The sequence below is a fragment of the Pelodiscus sinensis genome, chromosome 28 (genome assembly GCF_049634645.1).
Source record: "Pelodiscus sinensis isolate JC-2024 chromosome 28, ASM4963464v1, whole genome shotgun sequence".
NCBI lineage: Eukaryota > Metazoa > Chordata > Testudines > Trionychidae > Pelodiscus > Pelodiscus sinensis.
Window position 1 is genome coordinate 1,506,665 of NC_134738.1, and position 19,636 is coordinate 1,526,300.

General features: G+C 48.1%; 1 protein-coding gene across 20 annotated transcripts in view; it reads right to left on the reverse strand.

Annotated features, from left to right (window-relative positions):
- The window catches only part of AAK1 (AP2 associated kinase 1), a 135,437-nt gene extending 117,496 nt beyond the window's left edge, over positions 1-17,941 (reverse strand). For 3 of the 20 annotated variants that reach the window (XM_075910823.1, XM_006119092.4, XM_006119093.4), the window contains exons 1-2: positions 17,644-17,931; positions 17,012-17,360 (exon numbers count right to left, since the gene is read on the reverse strand). In XM_075910823.1, the coding sequence (XP_075766938.1) occupies positions 17,012-17,174 (163 nt within the window). In that variant the 5' untranslated portion in view covers positions 17,175-17,360; positions 17,644-17,931. Of the gene's footprint in view, positions 1-17,011; positions 17,361-17,587 lie in introns of all 20 variants that reach the window. The other 17 variants (XM_006119089.4, XM_075910820.1, XM_006119090.4 and 14 more) reach the window with 13 other exon arrangements.
- Positions 17,942-19,636: the final 1,695 nt, after the last annotated feature.

The following is a 19,636-nucleotide window of genomic DNA, read 5'->3' on the forward strand; positions in this document are numbered from 1 at the left end:
TGCTCTACTAAAGCATTCCTGATTTTAAAAACCTCTCTCCAAGCCTTCTCTTAGTCATCTCTCTAAGCTGACTAGTCTTGGTCTTTTTAGCATCCTCATGCGAAAGCTCCATATCCCTAGTCAGATTCTTTGCCCTTTTCCAATTCTAAGGTATCTTTTTTAGATGGCGTTACCAGAACTCCAGACAGTATTCAAGATGAAGGAGTACCAGGGGGTTGTATAGTGCAATGATGATATTTTCAGTCTTATTATCTATCAAGTTCCTAACAATTCTAAACATGTTTAGCAATTTTTAACTGCCACTACATCCTGAGTGGATGTTTTCTAAAACTATTTGGGCTGACACCAAACGCTCTTTCATGAGAGATAACAGCTAATTCAGATCTTATTCTGTAGGCGCGGTTGGGATGGTGTTTTCCAACCTGCATTACTTTGCATTCATCAACGTGGATTATCTGTCATTTTGTTGCCCAGTCACCCAGTTTAGATGGATCTCGATAACTCGCTGCAGACGGCTTTAGACTGGACTACCTTGAGTAATCGTCTACGATCTGCAAACTGTATCACCTCACTGTTCAAAATCTGGAAAAAGTTATGAGTGTGTAGAACAGCACGGCCCCAGTGCAGATCCTTGGGGGACCCCCCTAATTACCTCTACAGTCCTGCAAATCCACAAATTTCTATGGACCTCTGCATCTACTGATCTATTGTTTACCATCCTCACAGATCAGATGTGGATCCACATTTTTTTAAATCTACGCAGAGCTCTATTTACCTCCCCCCACAGCGAAAGCTGACCATTTATGCTGACCTTTTGTTTCTTATCTGTTAACCAGACTCCCCCAGATCCATCACCACTTAGTTTCCTTAACAGCTGTTGGTGACAGACCTTGCTGAAAGTCCACGTACACTATTTTGACCAATCACCTTTGTCCACATGCTTGCTGGCTTCCTCAAAGAGTGCCAATTGACCGGTGAGGCACGATTTCCCTTTACAAGAACCAAACTGACTCTTCCCCAACTTACTGAGAGTTTTTTATTCTTTACAACTAGAGTAGCGTGGGGGTGCAGGCCAACGGATGTGGGGAGGGGAGCAACAAAGAGGGCAGCTGCCCCAGAGCCTGGCGATTCAAAAGGTGCCAGGGCTCCCAGTTGTTGGTACTGCGGCAACAGCCAGAGCCCCAGACTGTTCACTCTGGAAGGTGCTGAATGGCTGACATGGGGAGGCCAGCCCCAGTCCCGCCCCTTTCGGCTGACGCCCTGCTGCTGCTGGGAGCAAGGAGCCACTCCCCCCCCCCCCCCCCCCGACCACTGCCCAGGGGCCTGCCCATTCTGTTGGCCCCTCTGCATGCGTGTCTAAGCTGCAGACTAGACTAGTTTCTTAACTTGTCATCTCAATGTGCAAGGAAAAAAAAAAGATTCAGTTAGCGACCACAAATTCCAGCAGAGGGAAGAGATGCAAATTGACCCCCTGAAGCCAGCAGTGACCTTTCCCGTTCCTGACGACACGGCAATGCACTGGGAGAGGATTCTACTGTCACAATCGGTAACGCTCAAGCAATTCAAACCAACGGTTAGATAGTCAAGAGCAGATTTAGCTCATCATGTTCATCTCTGCAGAAAGCAGTCTTGGCTGGATGAGCCTCTAGATTTCTCCAGAGACAAGTCCAACACAAGCCCAGTTCATAAGGTAGCGTCTTGCCCCACGGAAGGTCTACTGCACATTCAGAAACGGGAACAACTGCATGGGCCCAAGGCAAGTTGCTAACTCGGACTGTGATATTCATGATATTTGGTGTTCTGCTTAAAGCGCCTGGAGTCACAGGATTAAATGAAAGCTGCGATTCCCAGGTAAAGAGGAGAAGCTGTACAGTATGATGGGGGCTAATTTGGCTACGACAAATCAGGAAAGAGATCTTGGAGTTATCGTGGACAGTTCTCTGAGAACTTCCACACAGTGTGCAGTGGCGGTCAAAGAGGCAAATAGGATGCTAGGAATTATTAAGAAAGGGATAGAAAATAAGACCCAGAATATCTTACTATGGTACGAACACATCTTGAATACTGTGTACAGATGTGGTCTCCTCACCTCAAAAAAGATATTTTGGCCTTGGAAAGGGTTCAGAAAAGGGCAACTAAAATGATTAAGGGTTGGGAACGGGTCCCATATGAGGAGAGGTTAAAGCGACTGGGACTTTTCAGTTTAGAAAAGAGGAGACTGAGGGGGGATATGATAGAGGTATATAAAATCATGAGTGGTGTGGAGAGGGCGGATAAAGAAAAGTTATTTATTAGTTCCCTAAATAGAAGAACTAGAGGACACCAAATGAAATTAATGGGTAGCAGGTTTAAAACTAATAAAAGAAAGTTCTTCTTCACACAGCGTGTAGTCAACCTTTGGAACTCCTTGCTAGAGGAGCTGTGAAGGCTAGAACTATAATAGAGTTTAAAGAGAAGCTAGATAATTTCATGGAGGTTAGCCTATTAGCCAGGGGATAAAATGGTGTCCTTGGCCTCTGTTTGTCAAGAGAGGGATGGCAGGAGACAAATCGCTTGATCATTGTCTTCGGTCCACCCTCTCTGGGGCACCTGGTGCTGGCCACTGTCGGCAGACAGGATACTGGGCTAGATGGACCTTTGGTCTGACCCAGTACGGCCGTTCTTATGTAAGCATCTAGTCTAGTGGTTGCAAAGTTTGTTTTTTTAAAGTGTGACCAATGATGCTCTAATGGCTTTTTGAAAATAAAGCCCACACACTGGACGCAAAAATTAAGGAAATGCCTCAAAATTTAAAAAAAAGACTATGATTTTATGCCAATTTCAAGATGGTGGGATGCTTGGAGTTGGCAATGCTGAGTTGGTACATTCCCCTCCTGCCTTTAGAAAGATGGTACATTCTACTGATAATGTTATCAGGTATTGGGAGGGGGGGAGCAGGGGGACTGGGGCAGACTTGCAGCTTCTCTGGATGCTGTGGTGGGTGGGGTGGGGGGGATTGTAAACACTCTTACCAGTGTAAACACCCCAGTCTTGCCCCAACTATTCTACTGTTGCACAAAGAGGTTGAGGTTTGGGGCCTGACTCGAGGAGCGAGCTGTCCTGCACTGAAAGGTGTGTGTGCAGCAAGGTTTACAGAGTAGGCATGGTTTGCTCTGAAATAGTCAACGTAACTCCAGTCAGCACCCAAAGAGATGGGGAGACAGTCTACCAGATACCAATACCCCCCCATCCCTACTCCAAGACTTCCTAGGATAGCATCCCCACCCTTAAATACTCTCTAGAAAGGGCATGGGCATTTATTATGGGTGTTCTCAATGACACCCAACCATGATAGAATGTGCTAGGACAACAATGGGCAGGCACAACAAATTAGGGGTTCAAGGAGCAAAAAGGGAACCAGGACTCCTGCAGCTTATTCCTGGTTTTACAAACCTTTGGCTACCTGCTCTGTGCCTCAGTTTCCCCCTTGGACTGAGGAAACTACCATGCTTAGTGTCTATAGAGTCCTGCGGAATGCAAACGGAACACACATTCAAGTGTCATGTACACCACCCAGTTAGTAGATGGTTCTGTTAGGTATTTATGTCACCATATATCATGTATATAGATGCTACAGCACTAGGGATGTTAAATTGTGGGTAATCAGCTAATCGAGCAGTCGACAGACTTTCCATCGATTACTCGATTAGTTGATTGGGGGAGAGGCGGCTGCAGAGCCGCAGCAGGCTTTGGCTCTTCATACATTTAAAAAGTAGACATGATGCTGGAGGGAGAGGGGGGGAGCAAGAGGTAAACCAGGAGCGAGCCAGGACAGCTGATTCCCAGCTCACTCCTAGCACCCCCCCACTGCACCTACATAAGTACATAAGAACGCCCAGACTGGGTCAGACCAAAGGTCCATCCAGCCCAGTATCCTGTCTACCGACAGTGGCCAATGCCAGATGCCCCAGAGGGAGGGAACATAACAATTAATCCTCACGTGATCCCTCTCCTGTCATCCATCTCCAGACAAACAGAGGCTAAGGACTCCATCTCTACCAATCCTGGCTAATAGCCATTGATGGACCTAACCTCCATCTACTTAGCTAGCTTTTTTTTAAAATCCTATTAAAGTCCTGGTCTTCACAACATCCTCAGGCAAGGAGTTCCACAGGTGGTATGCTGTGTGGAGAGAAACTTCCTTTTCTTTGTTTTAAACCTCCTACCTATTAATTTAATTCAGTGACTCCTGGTTCTTAGGTTATGGGAACAAGTAAATAACTTTTCCTTATTCACTTTCTCCACACCAGTCATGATTTTATAGACCTCTGTCATATCCCCCCTTAGTCTCCTCTTTTCAAAGCTGAAAAGTCCAAGTCTTTTTAATCTCTCCATGTGGGACCTGTTCCAAACCCCTAATCATTTTTGGTAGAAATGTAGCCATGTTAGTCTGGTGTCGCTGAAACAAAAACCAGGACTATGTAGCACTTTAAAGACTAACAAGATGGTTTATTAGGTGATGAGCTTTCGTGGGCCAGAAAGCTCATCACCTAATAAACCATCTCGTTGGTCTTTAAAGTGCTAATCATTTTTGTTGCCCTTCTCAAAAAAGATATATTGGCACTGGAAAAGGTTCAGAGATGAGGCAACCACATCTGTATACAGTAGTCAAGATGTGGAGGTACCACAGTTTTATATAGAGGCAATAAGATATTCTCTGTCTTATTCTCTATCCCTTTTGTAAACAATTCCTAACATCCTATTTGCTTTTTTGACTGCTGCTGCACACTGAGTGGATGTCTTCAGAGAAGTAGGCACAATGACTCCAAGATCTCTCTTGGGTAGTTGTAGCTAAATTAGCCCCCATCTTATTGTATGTATAGTTGGGATTATTTTTTCCAACGTGCATTACTTTACATTTATCAACATTAAATTTCATTGAACATTTTGTTGCCCGATCACTTAGTTTGGCGAGATCTTTTTTAAGTTCTTCACAGACTGCTTTGGTCTTAACTATCTTGAGCTGTTTAGCATCTTCTGCATCACCTGACAGCTCTTAATACATTTAAAAAACTGAGAGGCAGCGTCTGGGTCTGAGCTCGAGCTGAGAATCAGCTGATTCTCAGCTCACCCTGGTCCCCTGCTATGCCTTTGCCTCTTTTGCACCCCTGAGATGGTGCTTGGGAGAAACCGGCTTTGAAGCCAGCTGCCCCTAGCACCGGCTCCTTGCTGCCTCTCTCTGATAGAGGCAGGTAGTCACTGCTTGACTACCCAATAAGCATATGCTTGTCGACTAGTCGCTTACATCCCTATTTGGCACAATCCACCACTGCCGCTTAACAGCCTTGCAACAGCCAACAGTACCAGCCTGTAGGGCTTGATTACTGGACATCTTAGAGTACGGATTTTGTTCAGCTAAAAGTTAGTTTTCAACAACAGTAAGCAGCCCGTGCCCAGCGGGTAGGAAACCACCTCATGGCTCCCCAGGGCGCAGAGACAGGAGGATAGTGCTTTGTGTTTACGGAAGCATGTTTCTGAACCAGAACCTAATAAAGAAAAAGAGTAATGACATGCCCTTTGACATTGACGACAAATGCTAGGTCTCCATGGGAACAGGGGAGGATGCTATTGCTGTTGAAGCACTGGACCATGACTAGGTAGGTCAGGGATCATTTCCCTGTTCTACCTGTGTGACTGGGGCAAGTCGCTCCATCCCTCAGGTCCCCTTCTGTAGAACAGGGTGAATAATTATCCCTTCCCCCTCTGCTTTCCTCTGGGGACAACTTAGGCTATGAACTCCTGGGGGTGGGAACTGTTTTGCCATATGTTTGTACAGCGCCTTGCACAACAGGGCCATGATGTTGGTTGGGGCTTTCAGAGGCCACTGCTAAAGAAAATTAAACAACTGGGTATTGAAAGACTTTGACACCAAAAGGGAAAGGATTAGGAGCCACAAGGAGGGTTCCAATCTTAAGCCAGAGTTTCTCCCTTTCCAGCAGCTACCGTGCTACATCCAGGCATCCCCATCATCTGGTCTAGTGTCACGTGATCCCCACCACCACTCTGACAGACTGTTGCCATCTAGCAAGCCAGCTGCTCTCCCCAACCACGACAGGCAACATCCCTCATCGGAACACTGGCTGGTGGACGCGGTTCACAGCCCCCGAGGGGAACTTTACACGCACCAGATGATTACGGAGGCAAATTGGACCTTGCCAGCTCGGCTCGTGCCCAGGGCCTGCTCTTCGCTTCCCCAAGACTTGAGCCGACCCTCCGTTTTGCCTGGCTGGGGCACACAAACACTCAGTGCTCCTAGGGAGCGAGGCATCACAGTCCATTTGCAGCCAAGGAGGGATTCTGAAAGCCTATCCAGCAAAGCCCTTGGAAATGCTGCCTTCCAGAGATCACCAAGTGCGTCACAAACCAGCCTTGGGGAAGGCAAGTAGTGCTTATGCCCATTTTACAGCCGGGCAGATGAGGTACAAGTACCTAATGTAGAGACAACATCGGTTGGAAAGCCTTGACCCAGCAATGCCTGGTCAACCCCATATCGCTGGCCAAGCCTTTTACAAGCGTAGTTTGTGACTCCTAGGTGGCTTGGCTCACCTCTGGTGCAGTCGGTGCTGACCATTTGCAGCACCATGGGCAACATTCGCTCTACACCAGTCATGTCCAAAGTCCGGCCCGCGGGCCAATTGCGGCCCGTGTTCCGGTTCAATACGGCCCCACAGGTAATTTGGCAATATCTATCTTTTATGGCCCCCAACGAATCCATATGTATTGAGATGAATACATTGTAAAATCTCAGTTAATGTCAGTTGGTCTAAATCAGTTATAAATATATTTGGACACAACATGTATACTTGGTGTTATGTTCCTGTTCATATTTTTGGAACTTAAAAGTTGACAGACAACCTTTATTACCAATAATATGTAATGTACTTTACAATGTTCCTGACATATATTTCAGCTTCCTGGATTTTTTTTTTCATCTGGCCTTCAGATATGAAAGGCAGAGTGATTTAACACCTGTTTAGATTTGTCATCCATGTGACGAAATGACAAGTATGCCGTTTGCAATAAACTGTGCATAAAATAGTTAATTTGTGTTTAATTTTAATGGTTCAAAGAATGTCAGGCAAAATGGTCGGCCCTCATGCATGTTCACTTCATAAAATCTGGCCCTCTTTGAAAAAAGTTTGGACACCCCTGCTCTACACCAATCAGTAGATTGGTGCAGTGCCCTGGAGAACCCCCTCCATGAAGTAGGGCTATGGGGAAAGTAGCGTGGTCGCCTCTCCCATTTTCCTGAGTCTTTTCTTTAGCTGCTTCATGAGAAAAACGAGGTGGAGCAGCAGAGCCACGGGAAACAAACCGTCTTTACCCAGAATAAAACCAACCTCCTGAGAGGGGTGCAGCTGGGAGGGGCTGCAAGTGCACTGGAGAATGGGGTCACAATGCAAAATGATCTGGACAAACAGTCTGAGGAAAATAGGATGAAATTCAATAAGTAAAAATATGAAGTACTTGACTTAGGAAGGAACAGGCAGTTGCCGACACACAATTTAGGAAACAACTGCCCAGGAAGGAGGACCGCAGAAAGAGCTCTGGAGGTCACAGTGCATCACAAGCTAAATATGAGTCAACAGCTTAAAACGGTTGCACAAGAAATCATATTCTGAGGTGTTTTAAGCAAGAGATGAGACGTGATTTCCCCCTCTACTCTGCACTGATTAGGCCTCAACTGGAGTAGTGCATCCAGTTCTGGGCACCACATTTCAGGAAAGATGTGGACAAACCAGAGAGGGTCCAGAGAAGAGCAACAAAAATGAATAAAGGTCTAGAAAACATGAGCTACAAGGGAAGATGTAAAAAAATTGGGTTTGGTTAGTCTGGAAAAGAGAAGGCAGAGACGGGGACATGATAACAATTTTCAAGAACCTAAAAGGTTGTTACAAGCAAGAGACAGAAAAATTCTCTCCTCACCATCTGCAAGGACAGGACATGAAGCAACAGGTTTAAATTATGGCAAGGATGGTTTAAGTTCGCTGTTAGGAAAAACCTCCCAACTGTCAAGGTATCCACTTCCCAGGGCGATTGTGGAATTTCCATGACTGGAGGTGTGCAAGGTTAGATGCACACCTGTCAGGGACGGTCTCTAGATCATATTTAGTCCTGCCGTGAGTTCAGGGGACTAGTACAATTGTATGAAACATCACCCAATAGCATTTGCAGATACATTTACATGGCCCTATTACCATAGAACCTCACAACCTTCAATGTGTGTATCCTCACAACTCCCTCCCCACATACACACACGAATTAGGCAAATACAGTCATTTTACAGCTGGGGAACTGAGGTGCAAAGAGACTAAGGGAATTACCATGGAGTCTGTGGCAGAGCAGGGAACTCCACCCCACGTTAACCTTCTCACCACTGAGTCGAACTTCTTTCTCCCACCACCTGCCTGCTTCAATGAGTGGTTCTCAAAAAAACCTTATTTGTTCGCACCCTCTTCTTTTGGGTCATAGTCGATGATGCCACCTCTCCCTGCCACACAGTTTAAAGGGGAGAACTTCACCTTGAAACACTCACTATGTTTAAAAGAGCCAATGAGCCACTGGAGCAGAAGCAAAAGTGTGGTTTTGGCCAATGCTCCCAATTAAATGTGCACTCTGCACTCTAACAAAAACGGATTACTGTACAGATGTCAACAACTTTGTGTAGTGCTATGTGAGCGTCACAGAAATTCATCGCAATGCACAGCGCCATCTGTGGACCCGATACGTCTGAAGCAATCTGCTTTGATAGTTCTTCATTGCTGTTGGTAAAAATGTGCACAGTTAAGTCCTCTTCTCCCCTCCCTTCCCCAAAAACCAGCCTTCTCATGCCACTTCCGAATAGGCAATGTAAATGAGGAGCCAAGTATAGAATTGACTATTGGCTTTTCTCCTGCCCACACTGCCCCTGCCTCAAAGGCAAGAAGGGGAGGGAAGGGGGGAGAAGCAGGAGCCAGTGCTGGAGTGGGGCGGGGGGAGGGAACGAAGTTGGCTTAAAAGCCGGTTCCCCCAGGACCTGCTCCTGAACTGTAGCAGTTGAGATGTGTATACACAGCCCCCAAGGGCAGCTAAGCTGCTGTTTTCCACGGGTGTCCAGTGACATGTGCCTATTACTAGCCTGCAAGGAGTGTGCGAGGCCCGGAAAGCTGCGTTTCTGTAGCCAGATGCTGGTGCTTTTAGGGAGCTGAAACGCAGCAAACCCAAACGAGACTGCTTTATGCTAAAGGCAAGTAGTGGTGGCGGTGAGGCTGCTCAGAGCCCTGGGCACCCTAGATTTCAAACACTCCAGCATGGCAGTCTCTTGGGCTAGTGCCCCTGGGTCACTCTTCTCACGCCTGTGGTTTGTGTTTCGGCTGGTAGAAACTTAATACACCGGTGCTGCCCGTCCCTTGGCTACAGAAGTTTCGTGGGATGTCAGACAAAAGGATAATGGGGTCCTTTCTGGCCATCCCGTTCCACTGAACAATCCTCATTATTTTGGAGTTAGTGCATCGGGTCAGGTAGCGTGACCTATCCAACAGGAATCACAGCCTATTGCTTTTAGCATACTCCTGTGGAAGACAGGAGATGCCATCTCCCCAGCCACCTTTCCTCAGCTTAACCAGCACATTCAAGCACCAAAGCCCATGCAAATGGAGTACAAAGGCTGAAGAGCTCTCAGCTGCTGCTCTTCACCTATACGCTCATTCTCATCAGGGTACTAAATTAGTCCTTCAATGGTCTGAAAGAAGCCAGCTGCTAAAGAGCACATGATTCCAGAGGCACTTTGCTCCAATACTGTTATTACACTAAGAAGCGTTTCGGTCTGAGGCCTGCAAGGTATGCCCGTGGCTTCCCCTTCATGGGAACCACCAAGAGAAGGAAGGAGGATCTTGTGGACAGGGCCTGGATTAGGACTTGAGACCCAGTTTTGATGCCTGACTTGATCACCCATTCCCTGCGCAGCCTTAAGCAAGAGAGCACCCACCTATATGCCCTCCCTGGCCCTGCAACTGTGCATCTGGTGGGAATACTCCCCCACCTCCTAGTCACGTAGAGAGGAGGAGTTTAAACAACATTCAGGGTTTAAAAGAGAACTAGATACATTCATGGAGGTTAAGTCCATAAATGGCTATTAGCCAGGATGGGTAAGGAATGGTGTCCCCAGCCTCTGTTTGTCAGAGGGTGGAGATGGATGGCAGGAGAGAGATCGCTTGATCATTACCTGTTCGATTCATTCCCTCTGGGGCACCTGGCATTGGCCACTGACGGCAGACAGGACACTGGGCTGGGTGGACCTTTGGTCTGACCCAGTGTGGCCGATATTATGTTCTTATTCTTGCAGCGCTCACCTACACCTTTGATCTTCTCACTATAAAAGTCCCTACATCTATGGAGAGCCAAGTAGGCCGGTTTCCAGCTGCCGAACTGAAACAGATTGTTAGCTGTCTTAATACTTCATCTAGAGCAGGGGGGGGGGGGGGGGGCGGGGGGACAACGTAGGCTAGTGAATGGGCCACAAGCAGTCCTCCATCTCAGTGGGCCACAAGATTGTCAAAGCTGAGCCAGTCTCTTGGAGCAGGGTAGTTTTGCTCACTCTGCTGGCAAATCTGCGGGGTGAGCCGACTGAACCGGAGCAGCGCTGTGATTGGCTGCAGAGGGAGCCCCCGGCTCACAGTCAGCGCTGCGTGCAATCAGCCCGCCCCTCACTTCACATGAGTGTCACTTTAGTAATATCGGAAGAAAAGAAAAGTTCTGTGTGGACGGACACCGGCAGGATCTGGAAACTAAACAAAAGGTCTCATGGGCCATACACAGAATCCCAACCGGCCACACGTAGCCCTCGAGCCGCAAGTGGCCCACCACAGACCTGTGGCAGGCACTGTAGGGATCTCTAGGCGAGGGAGGGGGAAGTCTGCAAGGAGGAAGTCCGAGAACCTCAGAGATGTGCTAGAGTCACCCATGAAACCGTTTTCCCCTTTCATCTCACCAGCGCTTCCCTGGGTCTCATCGCCAGCACGAGGAGAAAGGACTTGCTACCTTGTTAGCTGTTCTTGTTTCGTATTAATCTTCCCTCCACCTCCAACAAGGGCAGTAGCCAGCCCCAGACTCAAAAGTAAATTGGTTTTTTGCACATATCTGGAAGATTTGTCCCCAGAGAGCAATCAACTCGTGCTACGCTGGTCAAGTTATTTATTCTGTCACCTTCTGATATTAGTAAAGGTTCAGTTTGCATCTGTATTTGTGCTTATATAACCCCATTTCATCAACGATATCCATACTCATTACAAATATTAATTATGCTTCACAACAGCCAGATGGGCGGGCAGGCAGGCGTTGTCAGACCAGATTTACACATCTGCATAGTGAGGCCGATTGCTTAGTCTACACCCCCAAAGCATTGCAGCTGGGAAGAGAACTCTGGATTTCCAGTTTGCAGTCTGCCTGCTCAGCCATGGTTCAGCCCCTCCAATCTCTGCTGGAACAGGCCTTACGGGGTGGGGGTGGGGGGAGGTTCCACTTTCAAGTTATGTTAAGCGAAGACAACGTCAATTTGCTCCGTGCGCGGAGCCCATGCAGGATTTGCTCTAAAGCCAATGAGAGTTTGTCCACTGATTTCTGGGGGCTTTGGATCCCCCATTTTGTACAGTCTCCCCCCCCCCTCATTTTGTACAGTTGAGCCAATGTTATAGGGAACTGGAAAAATCTCACTTACGTAGACCCAGATTCCAGTCCTGTTGCTACTGTAGTGCACGGGGCAGCGTGGAACCCCACGTTAGCCAGCGAGGAATACAATGGCAGGCCAGAATGGGGAAGCCAGATGTCAGCTCCAACCAGCATTTGCTGTAAGTTATTCCAAGTACAACCCAAGTGGGTGGGGAGAGACAATATAACGATGGCAGCCGGCACAGAGCTCGGCAATGGGATACAGAGCTTCTCATTTATGGGTCACCACTTCCAGCCCCTCTCTGCTGCTCCCGAGCCTGGTTCCATTGGCTTGGCTGGGGTATGGCATGTGAGTTTAATGGTTTCAGTCCGGGCCAGGTGCTCACACCCCAGAGAATGGACTAACTGGCACCCTTGTAAGCTGCAGAGGCCAAGAACCGAACGGACTGGGATACGTGAACATCTTGCCCACGGAAGGGGTGGTCCCAGAAGAGGGGGGTACTCCATTGTGGCTGGGGGGGGGGGAAGGGAGGGAGAGAAATAGGAGGGAAGCTTCCCCTGCCACTACCTGTGCTGTGCCTGATCTATTTACTTATTGAATATTTAAACATGTATATTATATAGCCCCGTCCCCCAATAGCCCCAGCTACAAGCTGGGCCCCACGTGGCTAGGTACTGCACAAGCACAAGGGAATGAGGAATGTCAGTCTCTAGGGCTGTCGAGCACCTTTCCACCAGCACTGAAGTGTACACAGAGAACGCCTTCTGCAGTTAAGTCCATTAGCATCTTCCCCAACACCCCGACTATACCTAGGGACAACCGACGTGGCAGTGGCCACAGCAAGTTGTGCTAAAAGCAAAGGAACACGTCAGGCATGTTAAATTCATCCAACAAGCCACTGGAGATTCACCAAACTCCTGAAGTCCCATGTTCACTAGAGAATTCTGTACTTCCTACATGCCTGGTGGGGAGTGGGGAAAAGGAAAAACCAAAGCAGCACACGCCAGCCACCTGTCTCTTGAGAATGTGCAGTGTGTCCCGTGTGTCTAGCTTATGCTATCAAAGTTCAAACGGATGATCACTAAAACACACTGCCTCCCATACAGCACAGTGTCAAAGACAGGCGTGTTCCCCGTGTGTAGCAGACAGAGATTAGTCTCCAGTCCAAAAACATCCATGTCCAGCTAGTTCTGAACACTGGACAATTGGTACAAAGTTATTCCCTGGATGTGAGCAAAGAGTTGGACGTTACTTTGACTCCTGCTCAAGTCTTCAAAATGTCGCCCAAGACAGGTTGCCTGAACTGCGTAAGTGGAATCTATACTACTAGCACAATGGTACCCAAGACAATACAAGCTTGTCCTGTTTAAAAGCTCTATAGAGAAGAGCAACAAAATATCCTTTTGCAGGGTTTGTTTCTCTAAGACCGGCACTGAATTGTTGTGCCAGCACATTTCCATAGGTATTATATTCCATAACTGCTGAATGTTAGATTTTCCTCACCAAGGCATAGAGCCTTTCTAGTTAGTATCATGCGTGTTCACCAGAACTGGCTGGAAAATTTGAGCCAACAGCTCAAAGGCTGTTAAGCCAAATTCTCCCCGGTAGCATGTTTCTACAAAATCAGGTTTAGAAAGCAAAAAATAAATGAACAGACATTTTAAAAAGCCGTTGTACACAGAAAGGGAAGAAATGTTGCCTCTGATTTCAAAGTTAAACTAAAAGCAGACAAAGGCAAGTGGGAGGTTAGCTAGGATGAGACGAACCTGCCAATGTGCACGCACATCTTTGGCTGAAGTCAGCCCTCGGTTACACGCCTGAAGATTCTGGGGTTACATAAGGCAACGCCGCAGAGCTTAAGCCATTAGGTACAAGCAGGTCACTCAGGCAGCCTGAGGCACAAGTAGCAGACTCAGGTTTTAAAAGGAGGAGCAGAGAGCCTTGCGAAGGAGTTCATGGGACAGGTTTGTCTTCCCAAACCTCTGCTATCATACTACTGGCCCCTCCCCTCTAGCTCCAGTATTCTTAGAAAAGGGGACGACGAATGGCACCTAACTCCAGTATCCTGGTATCAAGAACAGCACAGTAGTGTGACCATCTCATTCCATGCCATTTGTGATCCATCTAAGGAGAAATCCTGGTTTCATGGACACCGATTGCCAAAAAAACATACCCATCTCATCGACTTTAGGGGAGACATTCTGACCCCACTGCTTTTAAACTCTGGCCTTGAAGGGTGTCTGTCTGTCACTCTCACACACACACACACACACACACACACACACACACACCCACCCACCCACCCACCCACCCTTCTGGATTCTCTAACCCTCTGTAAACTTTGGTAGGAAAACAAATCTCCTCGACTGAGGTGTTGGGCACAATGTTTGGATTAAGGAAAAGATGGAAAGATGGCTGTTCAGAGAGTCACCCACTAAACTCACTTGAGCCAAAGACTATAGAGATATCTGTATTGGTACTTCACCAGTATCCTCATTCTAGCTGCCATATTCCCAAATTAAAAATCAGACTATGTGACAGGAAAGGAAGCGTCCAAACAGAATTTGTATCAGGAGAAAGTCACACCCATTTTCATGGTGGTGTCACAGGAATCCTCGCAGGGGACAGTGTTTAGAAATCTGTCATTGGATGCATTCCAAAAAATGTACTGTCTCTTCCAGAATCCCTTTATGAGCCAGGATAAGTTTTCCTCAGCTGAGTTTTCCCAGGACAATCCAGAGGGGGTGACTGTAAGTCCCATTAAGCAGAGAGAAGTCCCTTGCTACTTGAATTCCAACAGTGCTGACAAAACTGAGGAACTAGTTTAACAAGGCGCATATGCGTTTCCCATCATTCATTATTTCAGACTCCAATTCTTAAATCACTTTCGCAATAACCTGTCTTGCTTCTGACTGCCTATGCCAGTGCCATTCTACCAGCTTGCCATGCTTAATTAAACAAGGGGCAGAGGAGGGCCATCGTCTTTCCCAGCCAACAAAGGTCACCTCCTCTTGGGAAGTGTCACTTCCTAGGTGGTTTCGCTCTAGCGGAAGAGGACGAGGCTTCTTGGCTCAGTCTCTCAGAACTGTCAAGTCAGTGACACACTTTGGCCTATGGGTGCAAACATTTCCATCCGAGATGGATCTAGATTGCACCAACTCAAGGTCCAAGTTGCTAGGCGGTTCTCCAGAACCCTACACGTTAACAGCCCTGAATGGGCACTGCGGTGCCACACTGAATGCAATGCCAACAGGCAGGAAAAATGCGACGCTGCAGAAAGTTTGACCTATGCTGCCTTCTCAAGTGACCCCCATTTCTTTGGCTGCACCCTCTATTTATGGAAGGGTGGTTTCCTCCATTCCCCCTTCCTCCCAGGGGCAGAAGGGTCCCATGGGCCTTCACCAAGCCACTAGCCCAATGCTCTGCTATTAACCAGTCACTTGGCAAGGCCTTTGGGACATGCACCAAGGAGGCGAGGTGCTGAGTCTCCTTTGGAATTTTTGACCAGTCGTAGCAACGGGCTCATTTGAGGGACAGAACCCTGGCCCCAGCATCCAACAGGAGAAGGGACTCAGCTCCTCGCACATCCCTGTAGCCTTGCTGCAAGGCATGAATCAGACCTGTTTTACAGGGTTAGCCGTGCCCGGATTCATTTGTGCAAGCAGGCTGATGGCAGAGTCGGGACCAGGAGTCAAGTCCTTTGACCCAGTCCAACCCCTAGTCAGCCAACCGTATTGAAAGCCAGGTTTAGACTCCAGGAGTCCTTAATCCTTGTCCCTGCTCTCTGCACCTAGACACTCAGTCACAAAAGGTCTCCAGCAGGCGGTTGTGTGACTGATAGCACAGCAAGGGGCCAAGTCTCCCTGCCTCTAGCCCACCCCTCCTAAGCATGGGCGCAGATGAACTGAAGCGCACAATGCATCCTAGGAGGGCTGATCAGGAGAGGTCCCAGGAGCATGGAAGCTTTCTCATGCTGCTGTCAGCATCCTGGGCAGGACCTGCCAGCGGAGATTATTCACCCGCAAAGAAATGTATTTTGCCTGTGTTGCAGGCCAGAGAACAAGTTTTAGGCCAGCTGTGTAATGACAGCAAGACCAGCTGGTAGTGAGCCTCCTTCCTGGACTCCCGCTGCCAGCAGGCTATAGTCCTTAAAGGCCAAGAGACCCAGACTGTACCCGTAAAGTCAGTGCCTCACCCAACAAGAACAAGTTCTGTATAACCACCTACGAGCTTGTGGGGTGTTTCCAGATGACAGGTTTTGGCCTCCTCCCCCATCTCATCCCCAGCGCTCACCAGAGTCACCACCCAGGTAGGAACTGAAATCAACAAAGACTTGAAAAGATGGTTGGAGATTCCTAACACACTGCTCCCTTTCCCCTCCTCCCCCCACTCAGTTCTCATGCACCAGCTTCCTTCTCTCTTTTAACCCTGGCCTATTCCAGGCAATCCATTTGCAGAACCCTAGACAACTGACAAAACACTGGTCTGACTGAAGATTCAGAGGATGCTGTGCAAAGGATGAACTGTGAGTAGATCTAGGGAAGGCAACATTATTATTCTGAAGGTCGAGGGTAAGGTTACCAGCAAGAAGCATTCAGAAGATTCTGTTAGTGCCTAAGCACATACATGACAAGTAAAATTCTAATTACAGCAGCAGTGCTCCAGATAAAATATTAATTTACACACACTTCACCAGTTTTTTACATTGCAAGAATGTCACATCTAATGTATAAACACCTTTAGGATTTCAAGCCCTTCCTGTTGGGTTTTTTCTTCCCCCTTTTAAAGTACTTTACAACCCGAACATGTAATCTGGATTCCAGTTTTCTTTGCAGTAGCCCCGCATATACAAACAAACAAACAAACAAACAATCCCACACCACAACCAGCAGTTAGCCCTGGTTGATCTATAAAATATGACAGAGAAAATTTACTTCAAGGTGTCCCCCGATGAAGGTGGGTAGAAGGAATCAGGCCAAAAAGTTAGAAGACCACTGCTTTTGTTGTTCATAAGTGCATCTTTCCCCCACCACAATGTACCATGATGGTTGTTTTTAAAGCATTCCAAGTTTGAAGCTGGGAAAATCCAGTACCTGCTGTTTTTATATTGTCCCTTTGGATTTATATATATAAAAATCACCAGCATTACCTGCAATTGATTTACGTATCTGAGAAACCAGTCAGCTGTAGAAGCCACCAGTTCACAAACCCCTCCAGGGCAATTAAATTTTGAAAGGGGGGGGGGGCAGAAATATGATTAAAGAAAGGCCCAAGCCTCTGTTTGTAGTTAATGGAAAAGGGAGAATAAAGACACTGCATTCTTACCTTCAGCCAGCACTTCATCCACCGTCACCTGGTATCTCCCAATATGGAACACCCTGCCAATGTACCCACTCCCTGGTCCGCTAGAACTGCCGCTTCCACTACTGGTACCAGAACCAGGGCCAGAACCCCCCAGCTCTCGACGAGAGTCAAAAAACTTCTTCATCTCCCCAGAGATATAACTGTATTATAATCAAAGGCGATGTTATTTTCCAAGGTCCAATATTTTCCCCTTCTTGATTCCAGCCAATTAAAATAATCCACTCCCAGCGGTGATTTTTGCTTGTTTGTTTTAAGTAGGGCAGATGATTTTCCCCCTCCTCCTGGCAGGCAGAGCTTGTAAGATTTAGACCTGTAATGACAGTATCAAAACAAGGGAGGGGGGAGGACAAACAATTACAAATACTTAAAAAAATCAGCCAGACCCTGGACAAAATTAAAACCCCCAAAGATGTTCCCACCGTTCCCCTAAATATTAACAGACAAATTCTTGCACTCCTCCCACCAAGCACTGCAAGCAGTTGGTTATAAAAGAATGATGCACCTCTCCCTGGATCCCTGCCCCCCATTCACACACACCTAGGAGCTAAGGGGAAGGCTGCCCCAGCCCTTTACTGCAGAAAGGCTGGACCTACCCAGCTAGCAACTTGGCCACAATGTTACCATTGCTGCAGCCGCTCTACGAGCCCTGGATGAAACACTGTTATAAGGTACCATTGCCACTCAGGGAGGCTAACAGCAGCTGATAGCCAGAGACCATTACAGGCTGAGCCTGCTCCAGCCCCCCCTCTGCTCCAGCTCCATCCAACCAGGAAATGAACTGTCACAGGAAGTCCCTGCTTCAGGGAGGGTGGGTGGAGTGGGGAGATGGTGCCTGGGTGATTTCCCATCCCCCCACCAGCTTTTTTTTAACCCCTTAATCCCCAGCATGAGTCTCCCGCCTGCAAACAGGTTTCAGGTGACGAAACAAGGCAAAGGGCTGGGAGGGGCAGGGGGGCGGTGGGGGGCTCAGATCCAGCATTAAAGCAGCAGCCCAGGAAACTGGGCATCAAAGAGTGTTTTTTTTAAACTGCAACAGACCTCTGTCGCATGGCATTCTGGGAGTGGTAGTTCTCCCGGGTGGCAGCTCCGGCCAGCTGTGCAGCGAGAGGGACTACAATTCCCATAATGCACCAGGAGAGGCGCTTGCGTGGGGGGTTAAGAGTAAAGCGTGGTGGAGAGTTTAGTTGTCACCCTTGTTCAGTGCCCCCTCTTTGGTGTGGGTTTGATTAATTAATGAGTATAAAAGCAATTTCCCCTCCTCTTCCCCCCTGCCAGACTTACAGCAGGGGCGCCTGGGAGTTGTAGTTTCTCTGGACCCCACCATGGCAGCACCAAGAGGGACAGCATCCTGGCCGGAAAAGCAGAGAGAACCCGTGAATCGCAGAACTATAGGCCTGGGAACGACCTCCAGAGGTTATCTAGTCCAGGCCCCTGTAGTGTTCTCCAGTGGACCTGATTTCCTGGCATCCCCCATCCTGCTTTGTAGGAGTTTATCTACTCAGCCTCCTTAAACAGTCAGCCAGCTGCTTAAGCAAAACGAACAGGCTCTGTTGGAATTGGGAGAGCAGGGCTGTGCCTTAGCCATGTGAGCTGTTTGCTATAGCTGCACTTTTTAAAAAACAAATGTCACTGTAACAGTCACAAATCTTCAGCGAGATGCAGGGCTTGCGATTTTTCTCCTGAGCCACGGAAGATGCTGGGGTTTCATAAAACCCCCACACCTGGGAAGCATGTAATTAGGAGAGACTATCACTTTTTTTTAAATCAAAGCTAAGTTCCTAGCCTTCATGCCGGATGGCGGCATGGCCTGATTGTGCCTCAGAAGTTCAGAAGACAAGAGGGCAAACAAAAAGAATCCAAAGTTTATCATTTTTAATCCCGTGGTTTTTAAGCCAATCTCAAGATTTTTTGTAGTTTGGCTTATGAATGTTCGGAGTTGGCAAGACTCATTATTTGTTATTCTATTATTTCTTTTTCATGGCATCAAAGAGTTGAAGGCCAGAAGGGACCACTAGATCCCCTGTGTACCAGAGGCCACTCACCAGGCTTCTGGAAAGGGGAGGGGGTGACCCTGTGCTCCCAGAAGGGGCAGGGCCTCAGGCTGTAAGAGCAGGGATGGGGGGGCAGGACCAAGGTATCTGAGCTTCATTGCCACCGGGACCACACCCCCACCCCTTCAGCAGCATCTGGAACAGCAATTTAAAGAGCCCTGGGTGTCCAGCCACTGCTGCTGCCGCAGTAACAGTGGTGGTGGCAGGTGCCTTAGGCCCCTTTGCCCCTCCCTGTCAGCAGGCCTGCCTACCATCAAATGCTGGGAGGGCAAAGGCGAGGGGGTGCCAAAGAGTACCATTTGGCCTAGGGCCAGTCCTGGATGGCTGGTCCACAGCTCCCCCCAGCGAGCCCCCAAAATTTGCCACTGCAGTAGCTAGTCTAGCTTCACAGGGCAGGGTGGGTGCTGGATGTCAGCTCTTTCCCCACTTTCTAATGCTAACTCGCAGTGTGATCCTGAGCACGTCACGTCCGTGCTCAGTGCCTGTGTTTCCTGTCTCCCACCCTGTGCTTGCCTCTGTTTACACTGAAAGCTCC